At 42.3% G+C, this 13,721-nt stretch overlaps 1 protein-coding gene across 2 annotated transcripts in view; it reads right to left on the bottom strand.

The window, feature by feature from the left end:
* The window catches only part of DIAPH2 (diaphanous related formin 2), a 4,230,744-nt gene that overhangs the window by 895,126 nt on the left and 3,321,897 nt on the right, over positions 1-13,721 (bottom strand). For both annotated transcript variants that reach the window (XM_078688424.1, XM_078688425.1), the window contains one exon: positions 2,012-2,176. In XM_078688424.1, coding sequence (XP_078544550.1) covers positions 2,012-2,176 — 165 coding nt within the window. The remainder of the gene's footprint in view (positions 1-2,011; positions 2,177-13,721) is intronic.

Raw genomic sequence — 13,721 nt, 5'->3', positions numbered from 1 at the left:
TAGAGCGGGCACTGCCACTGGGGTGGAGATGAGGTCGCCTGAGGCTGCAGTCCGGGCCGGGGAGGAGAGATGCAAAACCAAGAGGCAACAAAGCTTGCCCATCCACTCTGCGAACACACCAACTTCCCCCCTCGTAGTTGTCGGCAAGCTGTTACGGGCCACCCGTCAAGGGATGTCCGGGCAGGCACATGGGAAGCCCACTGGCGTCAGTCCCCAGCAATGAGGAGGGCGAAGGGGTGGCCAGCCAACAATCAATATACTGCTTGCCTGCATTGTACTTAAATTTTCATTGTAAAGGCATGTGTGGTAAGGTTATATGCATAGTAAAGGCATGCGTGGTAATAGATGCATAGTAATGCCTGTTATGTAATTGCGGTTTCTCATAATTTACAGTGCAACTTTTTTAATTTTCCAATATATTACAAATATTCTCATTTTTATGTACAGAAACTTTACATGATTGAGCCTTGATTTCAATTGCTAAACCGACAGATGCAAAACCTGTGGAAATAGGTGGAATTGCCCTAGGTTCTGCATTTGGTTTCTGTAGATTAAAATAGAGAAATTAATTCACACTTAATTATGAGCAATCACCTTCCAAGCACTTTTTCAAGTCGCTAGTTACCCTTTCTGGTCAGCTTGCACAAGGGGCCTTTCATCTAAAAATAAGGAGCCCTCTGAATCCCCCATATTTTAAGGCCAAAAAATTGTTGATTATAAAAGCCTAATTGAAATGGTGTGACACAAGAAAGTCTGAATACTACAGATCTGTTTGCTGTGAGCTTGTGTATTTGAGGTTATAGATAGTCCACGCTCAGTTCAAAAGCTAGATGATCAACTGAATGGATGGAAAGCTCCTAATAGTCTGGAGGTCTGACACAGATTTTCTTCACTTCATTCAATGACAACATTAGAGGACCGACTTGCATAATTTCATACTGTTTTAGTGGATCTGGAGTTCAGACAGTCACTGAAAACAGCATCAGACAAAATGCAATGATTATGCTGGAATGATACAACTTGTCATCTTTGTTTTAAATAGAGTTGAACACTATTCTCTAAAGTGAATATGGGGTACATGGAGAAAAAACATAAGTTGAAGAATGCCAGTCAGAATTTACAGAAAGCCATGACATGTATTTGAAATATTGATTTTGGGAAATAGACAAATAAAACAAAAATATTTTTTCATTTAATAACTATTTACATGCGCAATGTATGCATAGGTCTAGCATTAATGAATAAGCATACTGAAATAGGCACTGTATGTCAGAATACTGAAGACAAAAATAGCGTAGGGCCTAAATATTGAGGCATACATATTGTGGACCAAAATATTGTGAAGGTAGGCTCATACAGGTAAGAATAGATGTAGAATTCTTAACTCCACATCACCATTCATTGAAGATATTTATATTCTCAAGAATATATATATATATGTCAACTTACCTCTACATATACTTACCTTCACGATTTTTTGTTTCTCAATATTTCAGCCTAAATATTCAGGCCCGAGCTATTTGGTAGTTGATATTCTTGTGTAACACCGAAATAGGCCTATGCTAGCTATGCATCTGTCTAGCAAAAAAACGTTCTTTATTTGTACAATCTATACATACCATATGATTTTATTAAGTGCCATTCTAGATGTTTGAAAATTGGGAAAAAAAACATATTTGTGTGAGTTATAACATTTACGCAATAACTTTTTGAATCAGTTCCAAAAACAGTAGCATTTTAACATAAACTGCTGTTTATTTCTCAAACTTGGGTTAAAACATGTTAAGTTTCTTTTAAAAATGGAGTAAAGTAACAATCAATAGTAAAGAAAATGAGCGATCCATGTTGCTGACAGCTGGTTAAATAAACAAATGAACTCAGGCGGATTGGATTTTCAACAATACCTTTTATCGCTATAGTAAAAGGCAGGTGAGTTTTTACAGCAGAAACAATGTTTGTTTTTCGAAGTACAAAATTAGTTTAATAAAACAAAAAAGTGAATTCTGCTTACCATAAAAAGGGTCCTGAAGTTGCTGAGATCACCAAAGAACTCTTCAATGCAGACCGACTTTGTGTCAAAAGTGAAGTACTCTCCCAGATTGTCATATAACTTTGTCATGTTGTTATGCATGTTGGATAACTTTTCATACTGGTCACGGGCCGTCTTTGCAAAGCCGTATTTTTTAGTTAAGGAAATTTTCCAAAGAATGTTTACAACATAACATACATCCACTCAGCATATTTCATATATGCTCATTAAAAACAAATGTAGAACTCTTAATACAATTAAAATCATTGCTGTCAAAATGCTCTGGAATCACTGAGGCACCCAGAGAAATAAGCCTTCCTATGAGATAACAACATGCTTGTTTCAGAAGTGCTCATATCAAACAAAATGTTTTACCTAACCTTATAACAACAAGTAAATGCTTTCTCATGAAGATTATTTCTTTGATGCTTTGTTGCCCCCATCCCTCGCAAAAAAATAACGTGGATGTCGGTAGGTTCCTTGATCAAGACTATTATTATGCCATGTTAGATAGGATCTCTTTACAAAACTCATCCAATACTTTGAAGCATTGGATATTGTTAGATCATGTTCTCCAGCAATATCCTTCAACAAGGGCATCTATTGCCACGTGTTATTTGTGCTCAGAGATGTCTACTTCAGCTAGCAAATGTCCATTCTGTATTTATAAAACATTTTCTTGCTTCATATGTACGAACATTAGATAGAGCTGCCATCTTTTTAAAAGGAGGAGAACCCTACAATAAAACACCAACAAAAAAACTACATCATGTCTATAATTTCTCCATCTACTCAGTTTGACAATTTCTGTGACAAAGAATTTTATGACAAAGGAGGTTCATAAAGCTAGTTGGTTCTTGGATCTATGGTCTGTCCTAAATTAACTACATGGAAAAAGAGATCTAAATAATACAAAGAACTGTTAGTACTTCATACTCCACATGATCTGCAAAGATCATACTTGTATTTGGCAGTAAATATAGTACTTACATCAACAATTTAGGAAAATATGTAAGACCTAATGATGATGATGATGAGTGTGATTTATAAAGCATACAGATGCTCCTCGGAGCGTTCCAGAGCTAGTCTTCCAGTAATGCAGTTCAGGTTGAGCAAAGAGCCCATATTTTTCCACTTCTTTTGAAGTTCTGCTCCAAACGAAGGTCCAGGGGAAGTTTAATACACTCGGAGCGACCAAGAAAGGAGAAAGAGTGCCTCCCAGTTCTAGTACGGTGAATTCCGGGAACCTTAACTAGGGCCCTATTAGAGGACCAGAGATTCCTAGAGGGGCAGTAGAGATTAATTCTAGTGGGCAGGTATCTTGGGATATCCAATGGAAAGCTCAGTACATCAGAACCAGAGTCTTAAACAAAAGTTGTTTCCTTACAGAAAGCCAATGCAGGTTATGAAGGTTAATAGAGATCCAGGTTCTCAGAGGAAGATTAAGTAGCATCCATGTCACTGCATTCTGGACCACCTGAAGTCTATGAATGACATAGTTTGTCAGTCCAAGGTGCAAAGTTTTGGCAAAGTAAAACCTAGAAGTAATGAGGGCCTGAAACACAGTCTTCCTGGCTGGAACAGACATAAGAAACAGAAACATTTTCAGTGCACGAATGAGTGTAAAACTGTTGTGGCGCATCATGGCTGCCAAAAGCAATTGGTCTCGCTTCTGTAGAGGAGATAAGGAAAAAACTACTTTTCCCATGAGTGCTGGGCCGGTGATGCGTGTGACGTCACCACGTTTAGGCATATGACCGTTTCCAAGGTGCCGGTCGGGTGCGTTGATTCTTGGAACGGAGCCGAGAACTTGAGACGGGAGGAGGACTAGTAGGGGTGCTCTTGGCACCACAAACTGCTTGTTTCTTTGTGACCTCTTGAAGTGGGATTCGCAGCCCTTGTGTGTTGCGGGATCCTTACCCTGTTACTGTGTAGCCCCGTTGGACAAGCCTTGTTTCCGGCTCTTGCCAGGGCTATTCGAGTGAACCCTTCCAGTCTGCTCTACTTAAAGCGCTCTCACAACTGTGTGGTAATTGAGGATACATTACTGCTGCTGCTTGTGCTTTTGGAAACCAGTTGCACGTGTTGTACACGGCTGCTGGATCTTATCACGACCATTGCATTAATTCTAAGCATTCTCCCTGAGGTGTAGTGACCCCGTGGATGCCGTAATGGACATCAGCACTTCAGCTGGGTTTATAACTCTGTTTATAACTGTTTCTTTTACACAAAACTGGACGAACAATTCATAGAGCTCTCAAGGGGTATTGGGGATTAAGTTTGTATGATACCAAGACTGTGTGATAAGTGGAGATAAATGCGTAGAAGACGGCTGAAGACGGCTGATAGCCAGAAACCGGTCCTAGGATGCTTGATTCTGGTCCAGGGAAGACATGGCTGGGCAGTTCGGGCTGGACTGTTCCCATGAGGTACAGGGTCAGACTGATTTGCATATGGACATGTCTGAACTGGGGTGGTGGAGTGAGCTAAAGAATGGTGATTTAAACCCAGATCAGTTGACTGGGGCTGAGTGTTGGATTTGCTCAAACGCTCCGTCCATCATCCCCTTTGGTATCGCTTTGTTTGCCCTAATCTGGCAGGGTATGCCCAGACGTGAGTCCCTTGCTCACTCTACCACTGAATTCAAGATAGCCTGGCTGATGAGGATTATGAATCCGAAACCGGTCCCAGGATGCTTGTTTCCGGTCCAGGGAAGACATGGCTTGGCAGTTCGGGCTGGACTGTTCCCATGAGGTACAGGGTCAGACTGATTTGCATATGGCCATGTCTGACCTGGGGTGGTGGAGTGAGCTAAAGAATGGTGATGGATTAAACCCAGATCAGTTGACTGGGGGTGAGTGTTTTATTTGCGCAAACTCTACATCCATCATCCCCTTTGGTATCGCTGTGACATAATTAGAGGCACGGTTACGAACCATGTATATATCTTGGTAATCTTGTCCCTCTTCTAATGACTACTCATCAGAGACCGAATACAAATTATGGACTTTGTAGACTACACTGTGTTTTCAAACCATCATGGCCCAATTACCTGCTTGCACATAACCCTGCTGCCCACATCAGCAGACCCTGAACTCCTCATATGAGAAATGAATTGCCAACTCAAGTGATGCAACAGTCAGCATATATGAATTAACACTTTCCAAGCTAAGAAATTCTGAAATCTTTGCACCGTGTATCTTCAGGCAGCTCAATGCCATTACATATTCCAGTGAATATTGAAGAGAGTGGCACCTAACTTACCATTATGCAGTATTAAATCCTGCTATATGGGTGTAAGTTCCAGAATGCCACCCTGCTTTGGATATTTTTATAAAAAGCCTCTTTCACTACATTACAGTACTTTAACCCGTTTCTTGCGTCGAACGTTCAGCTCCAGTTCTAAGAAACTGGTGGGGCCGCATCAGCCGTTGGACGTGCGCAGCACTACAGAGGTAGTGCTCGCAACGTCCAAAGGCCGACGGCAGCACTAAATGGGTTAAAATATCAGCGCATATTTTTTATAGATCACATGCGCACCAGCAATGAGACAACCAGTAACAGATCAGATGTCATGCACAAAACAAAAACATCAACAGATGTGAATGGTGACTTCACTCTCACATTCACATTGAAACATTGGCTTATTTGAAGAAACACAATACAGAAATGTTTTGAAAATATTGCATCAGGAGTTCAATTATAAAAAAACACAGAAGGCAGCACAATGTCCAGTTAAAACATTAAGAAATTAAATGCAATCTGTTGACCCATGAAAAAATAAAGATTGGGCTGTTGTGGTCAATGAACCACAATCTAAGCTGCTAGCTCTTGTATACTACTTAGCTTTGCATACAGAGTATAATATTCACTGAATACCACCCAATCGATATACCCATTGTGTGTGGCACTGGAGGCTTATGATGAAATTAGTTTTTATTACTGAGCATGTTTCATTGGTTTGTTATCCACTCTTATTGTTAATGCTTTAGTCCTCTTGTAAATGCAACAGTGTTGGTGAAAGTTGCTTTCTAATTTTGCTTTCTATTTTAAACTCGATAGCTTTGAAAAGAGCTTGATAAAAGGTATCTCTGAGGCTGCGCTTGCATAATAAAGGGAAATAGTTGATTATTCCTTCAAGCGACGGAACGGATCATTTTCTAAATATTTAGGATTTTGTACATTTCTCCTGATCAATCATTTATGTATATAATGACATATGTAAATTCATACTTCTATCAGTCCTTGATGTTTCTCCAAGGGTTTGTCTGGCTCAAATATACCAGTTTTGAAAATTATTTTAAGAGTACTAAAAGAATCATAAAATATTGGCCAAAAAAAGCTCACGGTAAAACGCATTGTTCAATACAGTATTTCAATTTGGAAATAAAGTAAATCTAGTTGACAAAAATGGTGTTGATCAGGAACCTATGGGCGAATGCAGCCTGGTTTTAGGAACTGAATTAACTGTTAAGCTGGGATGGCAAGAGCTCATGGGGATCCTTTATATAAACTGTGCAATTACATATAATTTGACAAGACTTAGGGCCCGATTCCTAGTTTTGCAGTCTGTGGACCGCCTACCCCGGGGTGGCGTAGTGGTGGCAGTGCACCTACTGCCGCACCTGTGGTCAGAGCACCACATTCTGGCTCTAGCGGTCGGACCACCATGGTACCGCCGCAAACTTAGGGGATCCGTGATCCCTCGGCGGGCACAGTAGTCTAAGGATTGAAACTTGCTGGCGGTGCCGCTGCAGGATCATCAACCATTTTGCGACTTTCCTCACTGCTACCCTTTCATGGCAGTGAACCCACCATGAAAAGGGTGGTGGTGAGGAAACAAAGGGAGCCCTACAGGTCCCCCTGTTGCCTCAGGGTCTGGGGATACATGCAGGGGGGCACATAGTGTGCCCCCCCTGTTTGCATGCACCCAAATTACTGCACAGCATGAACTGCACAGTCCATGCCGTGCAGGAATTTGCTTTGGTGCTCCCTCGGCGCTGCAGTTCTAAGGCTCACATATGAGCCTGTAAACTGCACCGCCGCGAGACCGTCAAAGCACCGCCCGCAGAGAACGAAGAAACTCGTAATCTGGCGGGTGGGTGAGTAGAGGTTGAGTTTGGCAGTGTGGGAGAGAGGCCCTGGCGTAGTCGCCTGCTTCCACACTGCCAAAGTCATAATCAGGTTCCTATTCAACAAGGACCATAAAACATTTTGGCACGTTGTATAAACTGGTTTATTTTTCGTTTTCATATTTTCCATTTAAATCTGTTAAACAATGAAAGGTGTTTATCAAAACACTTTCCATGCAAAACATCTCAGAAAAAGGTAGGTGGAGCACCCCAGATTGAAAGCCACAATACATGCCGTAATTACATCTTGAAGAATTTGTCCTAACTAAAACTATCCATTTTATTTAGAGCTTAATCATAATGTTCCACATCTAGATTTTACTGATGGCCTCAGAGTTAGCAATGTTTCGTAGAAACACACCCCTCCTTGCACATGTCTACCGCATGCAGCAGATTACAAAAAGATCTGCTGGCTCCAAGCACTCTGCAAGGCTTCTACAGGTCTTGTCATTTCCTTTGTGAGCTAATGTTTGGGATATCACTGTAAATGCAACTGAAAAATCTTGTAGAAATTTGCTGAAATAGCTCCTTAGAACATGCATGCTGTCTTTGTTTAAGCTCTGACCAAACAAGGGCCCCAGAAACATAAGAAGTACAAACAATAGGAAAAGCTTGGTTTAGTTCAAGGTCAAAGCTGTGCACATATTTTGTCAAAGTTAGTAGAAACAGGTTTACATAGCCATAAAGGTATCTGCAAACAGGGATCAATGTCTTTGCTTGTTCTCATTTCAGACTCTGTACAAGAAAGTGTTCTGCATTGAATGTACTAAGACAAAAAACTTGATAAATTGCAGTTGGTGAGAGCCTCCAGTCTGTAACCTCTCCATTCCATATTGTAAACACATCAGGTGGATGCACTACAATACAAATAAAGTAATGATTTTAGCATAAGTGTTCATTCCACAAGGGTTGTCAAAGTTTACAAGAAAGTCGGCTCAGCAATAATTTAAAATAAAGATTTGTGTCCCTAATTAGTAGAAAACTGGCATTTGTTTGTGGCATACAAAAAGATGCTCACAAATGTGTACCTGCATTTTTGGGCCACAAAGGAGACAAGGTTGGAAGCATGATCATGCTTAGTCAGATTTCACGAGTCCTTCATTTGTAACAATATATCGGGGTAAACTCGCTGCCCTGTCATGTGTAGAGTGTCATGTGACACAAAATGTAAATGTCACATCCGCATACATGCATCCTGTCATCCCGACGTCGGATGCGGTGAGCGAGGAATCAATGAATAGAAGTGGACATTCAAGGTTGCACGAGAGCGGTCCAGTCACTGCTCTCCCCACCATTGGTGTCAGACTTTTCCTACCGTTTGGAGCACAACTCTACAATGAAGAGCTGGGGTATATAAAGCCTACCAACCAAAATCAGTAACACTAAACCTCCTGTCCAACATGACTGGCAGACACCATCATTCTGACACTACATGCGAAAGACTGGAGCCTGCCCAACACGTGCAATCCAATGCCATCGCAGGCCGCAGGAGGCCTCCAGGAAACCCTACAGCCAGTCCAGTGCTAGTACAGAACCAAGGATGTTTCAAACACACCATTTTCTAACGATAAGAGTGTTATGGGGCAGTGTCATGATTGTGCATGTAGAAGACGCAGTACCGAGCTGAACACCATTTAATCCATACAAATGCCCCACCAACTACTAAAAGCATCTGTACATGCAACCTGCAAGCAATGTTAAATGGGGACAGAGGAACAGCACAAAACAAGTGTGCTAGCTACCCATAAATCCTATCAAGCCACTGTGCAGTGTATCCAGTCTTTGGACCAAATGGAGGCACAATGATTAAAAACAGCCAGGCACACAAGGGGATAATACCACCAGTAGCAATAAAAATCCAGCTCAGGAACCACACATGGCCTGCCCTGACCCCTAGCAGTGGGGACAACCATTGCATCTGGTTTAGGGGATCAGCAAACCCCATTTAGCAAACGCAGTGATCCAGGAGCTGGAGTCCCCGGAAGGCACATATGTGTTGCCAGATTGTTCAACAAATATTTCAAAGCCACAAAACAAATTGATAGCGAAACAAAAAGATCATTAATGATCTACTAATCAGTCCAACAAATATTTTGCCACTTCAGAAGTCTCCACAACCGAAGAGATGATACCAGCAATAATAGCACAATGGCAGCACTACATGAATATTGTGGCTCACAAGCGAAACCGATTTTGAGGTCCACTTTTTCAAGCATGGCAACGTGAAGGAGAATCCACTGATATTATTTCCACATAACTAAGAGAATTGTGCGCACCTATAAAAAACAACAACCCTCAGAAAGACGTGAGGGCTCAAATATATAGGGATACAAATCAGGCACTCTTAAACAGCAAATTCTGTGGCAACGTGGCATAAAACGGGACAAAATCATCACACTGGTTCGCTCTCATGAACTGTCCAATGATTGAGCATAGCAAATGGAGCAAGCATTCTAGAATCTCACCCTTAAATCAGAGCCCTGCAATGCCAGATCAGTCAAGTCGGAAGCGATTTCTGCTGCTACAATTAAACAAGCTCCATGCCTCCATTCTAAACTGAGGCAAGCAGGCCTCCCACTGCAGAGAGCATGTGGAGTGCCCAGCAAAAGGTAAAGTTTGCTCCAATTGCCAGTGCTCTAACCACTGTGCAAGAGTCTGCACAGAAGGTCTCCAAGCAGCACCTCACCAATGTCGAGGCATAGGCTGGTGCCAAGAAGTGCATGTCATGATGACCAGGCGTTAACAGGCAGCGCCCTCCTGTGAAGCATGATCTTTGAAGATAATTATAAATACTGAGATGAAGATGATATCTTTCTCATTTCCTCCACCATTGGGAGTCAAAGCTCTTGTGGTAAGCCATGACCAATGTGCAGTATCCACACAGCAAGGTCACTAATCATGGAGATAAACAACAGCAGAACATCGATCAGCGTAATGGGTAAATCACTACATCAGTCTGCAAACAAGGTTAACCATGCGGCACACAAAAGTGAAAATATTTACCTATGGACAAAACAAACTCTTTCTCCTCAACAGCATCTTCAACTACCAAGTATCCCATGACAACACCATCTGCGCAGACACTTTCTTCATTGCCTCCAGCTGAACTGAAATGCTGCTGAATTGCTCATAGCAGAAGAGCCTAGTCCAAGTTGCAGCAGTAATACAAAACAGAAACATTGTGCTAATAGTTGCAAAATGGCAACATATTTTCCAGGAATTAGGGACGTTGTGGACCCCACTTGGATCACTCTGTATTGGAGTCTCCAATCTTTTCTGTAATGAGAGCTACTTATATTGAATGAAACTCTTTGAGAGCTATTAATATTATTAGTATTGTAACAGTGTCCACATCAGACAATATTACATTAGTGGCCACCATATGCAAGGCTACTGCCAGCGATTACCACAGTGCATCATGCATGGTTGCCAGAAGTAATGAAAAAAAGGCTTTGTCAATATGGAATGCCTCTACACCGACAATACATAACATCCATAGCTACAATGTCTCGGATACCAAGGTAATAGCATTTGAAAACAGTCTCCTTAATGCCACATGATTTGCCACCCAAATACCAGTTTTACATATATTTTTAGGAACTGACCCATTTTCCTCCAAATATCAGCTCATGAGCTCTGAAAATAAACACATTATCATTTTGAATACAAGAATTTTGGTATACATTTATTAATTCGACCAAGCAAAAGCTTCTAATTTAGAAGGGTGGCTGCACACTGGAGAGCTACTTACAAGTAGCTAGAGAGCCATCAATAGCTCATTAGCTACATTTTTTAGAAGCCTGCTCTATAGCAACACAACGATTCAACCTGCTACTCCCAGGCCCCAAAGGATACCCTTCCTTTTTTGCCCGGCAGTGGAACCAGCGCCCCAGATGCTCAAAGACCCGGGGGTCATAGACAAGCTGTCAAAGCCCACCTCCTGAGAGTCCTCAATGGCTGTCAAAGTTAAACAGAAACAGTCAGGTTGCATACGGATATTTGTCGACCTGAAACACCCCAACAGAGCCATCAGAAGGGAGCTGCACATCACTCCAACAATTGATGATCTCATCAATGCCGTCAATGGGTTGCACTGGTTCTCAAAGTCAGATCTCAACTCAGGAAACCACCAGATAGAGCAGAGTGAAGAATGCAGAGTAATGCCGCCTTAATTTGCCATCTCTTTAGCTGCAGAAGTATTTCAAAATGAAATCACAGAAGTGTTATCATCGCTGGAGAGTGTACTACATGTCAGTGATGACATTTTAATCTATGCCACACCACAGACAAACACTGTCATAGGCAGAAAGCAGCATTTCAGAAAATAAACCACATGGGACTCACTGTAAACAGAGCAAAATGCCAATTCCATCAGCAGGAGTTGTCATTTTATGGCTATATCTTCTCAGGGGAAGGGACAAGAGTGGACCCCCACTAAAGTTGCAGAAATGAAGGTTGCAAGACTCCCCAGTAACCTCCAGAAGTCAGAAGCTGCCTGTAACTCGACACCTACTTGCCCAGTCAAAGACCTCAACTGCATTGACCTGGAGAAAAGAGGAGGAAGATGCTTTTCAAAACATCAAGGCAGCAATACACAACCATGCCCTGCTTCAACCCTAAGAGAGAGTCGGAGATCATTGGGAACATCAGCTCTATTGGGCTTGGAGCAATACCAATGTGTTCGAAATTGGGTCACTTGTTGGCAGAGGTTGACACCCTGTCCAAATAGAGACTACAATCCTTGTCAGGGTCAGTCAGATACACAACCTAAATTACCTTCTGCTTGCCCTCTAGTAGCTTGGCACAGAGCAGTCAGGCTTAACTTAAGAAGCAATGTGTAAAGTATTTATGCTACACTTAAATTACAGTAACACAGTGAAAACACAACAAAAGGATTCCACATCAATTTAGAAAAAGAGAATTTGTATCTGACAAAAACAAAAGCAAATTGACAAAAATCTAATAAGTAAAACTTGAGATATGAATTTTCAAAGACTAAACAGCAATATAGTGCTTAAAAGCGAATAGAGCTTAGGGGTTACTTGAGGTCATGTTAGAATGGGGAAAACCCAAAGCTTCAGGCAGACCCCAATGGAAGGCAGGCTGTCTACAGGATCCAAAGAGGGCCAGCTAAAAAAGTATCTTGAATGGAGCAAGCATTGGCATCGAAGACTCGATGGGTGTGTTCCAATTCATGCATTAGGTCGATGTGTCTAAAACGAGCCTCACAGTCTGGTCCTGAATTGCCGTTGAACCCCTTACAATGCAAGTGCTGTGTCATCAGTGAGCCTCACAGGAAAGCATTTGGGTCGGAGCTGCGTTGATGTCGAACCTCGCAGTGATGTCTTCGAGTTGGCACTGCATCGACGTTGAACCTCGCAATTGGTATCCGCGTAGTCGCAGAGCGATGTCCTTGAATCAGCACTACATTGGTATTGGAGGACACTGCGTCAGTTCCAATCAGCGCAACATCATCACTGTGTCGCTTTTTTCAGGAAAACAGCTGCAGAGCCCACTTTCAAGGCACAGGACTGGATTGGCACCTCTTACCAGGGCTGGACTCACAGTCCAGCATCTTAAGGAAAGTTGACGGAAGTCTTTAATGAGATTGAGACTTTAAGAACAGGAGACAAGTCAGCAAGCTTTTGGAGAAACTTGGGATCAACAATGCATAGAGCCGGTCCAGTCCTTCTCAGTCCCAGACAAGAAGCAGCAGCCAGCAGCCCGAAACAGCAAAGCAGGCAGCAAAGTGGCAGTCCCTCCTTCAGCACAACAGCTCTTCTTCCTGGCAGAATGTCTTTGGTTCCAGCACAGTTCTGACATGGTGGTGTCCGGGTCCAGTACTTATGCCCAGTTGTGCCTTTGAAGTGGGAGCAGACTTCAAAGAGGCATTTGAAGATCACAAGGTCCCTGCCTTACCTGCCCTGGCTCCAGACTCACTACCGTGGGGTATGCAACTCTTTGTGTGGGCACAGACATAGTCCTATTCAGATGCAAGTGCCAGCTCCTCCTGTCGTGTAGCTCCCACTGATCCATAGGATCTGCACGTTTGATGAACAACATAAACTTTGGTTGAGGTGCCCAGACTGATTCCGGGCACTCCCGTAGGATATGTTGGCCTAGAGTCCAGATAGCTCACAGTGCCACCATAAGATCCTTTAACCCAAACAATGAGTGAATGGTTTCTGGCAACCACTGACCATGACAACCCTGACCACTCAGGGATCATGGAAACAGATCTAGAACCCTTCTGCTCAGTCACTCGTGATTCTTTGTTTGCAGAGAAATATACAGAGAATACACAATGGGAAGTTTTCAATATATTTATTGAACCAGCGTTACTCTTGTATAGAATACATGCGCTGCAATAATTAATAGACAGAAGCAAATGAAAGTGATTACAAGCAGCAAACGAGTAAATAGTAGATTCAGTTCCACCATGGTGTAAACCCTACATGTCTAGAGTGTATATAGGTGTAAACCAAGAATCCCCTAATGGGATGGTCCAAACCCATTGCCTGGCGAGAGAGAATGTAGGACCCCATCTTGGTCATGAATTG

Source organism: Lissotriton helveticus, chromosome 4_1 (genome assembly GCF_964261635.1).
Source record: "Lissotriton helveticus chromosome 4_1, aLisHel1.1, whole genome shotgun sequence".
NCBI classification, from domain to species: Eukaryota; Metazoa; Chordata; class Amphibia; order Caudata; family Salamandridae; genus Lissotriton; species Lissotriton helveticus.
The sequence above is the reverse complement of the archived record's forward strand: the minus strand, read 5'-3'. Positions and strand labels throughout refer to the sequence as shown.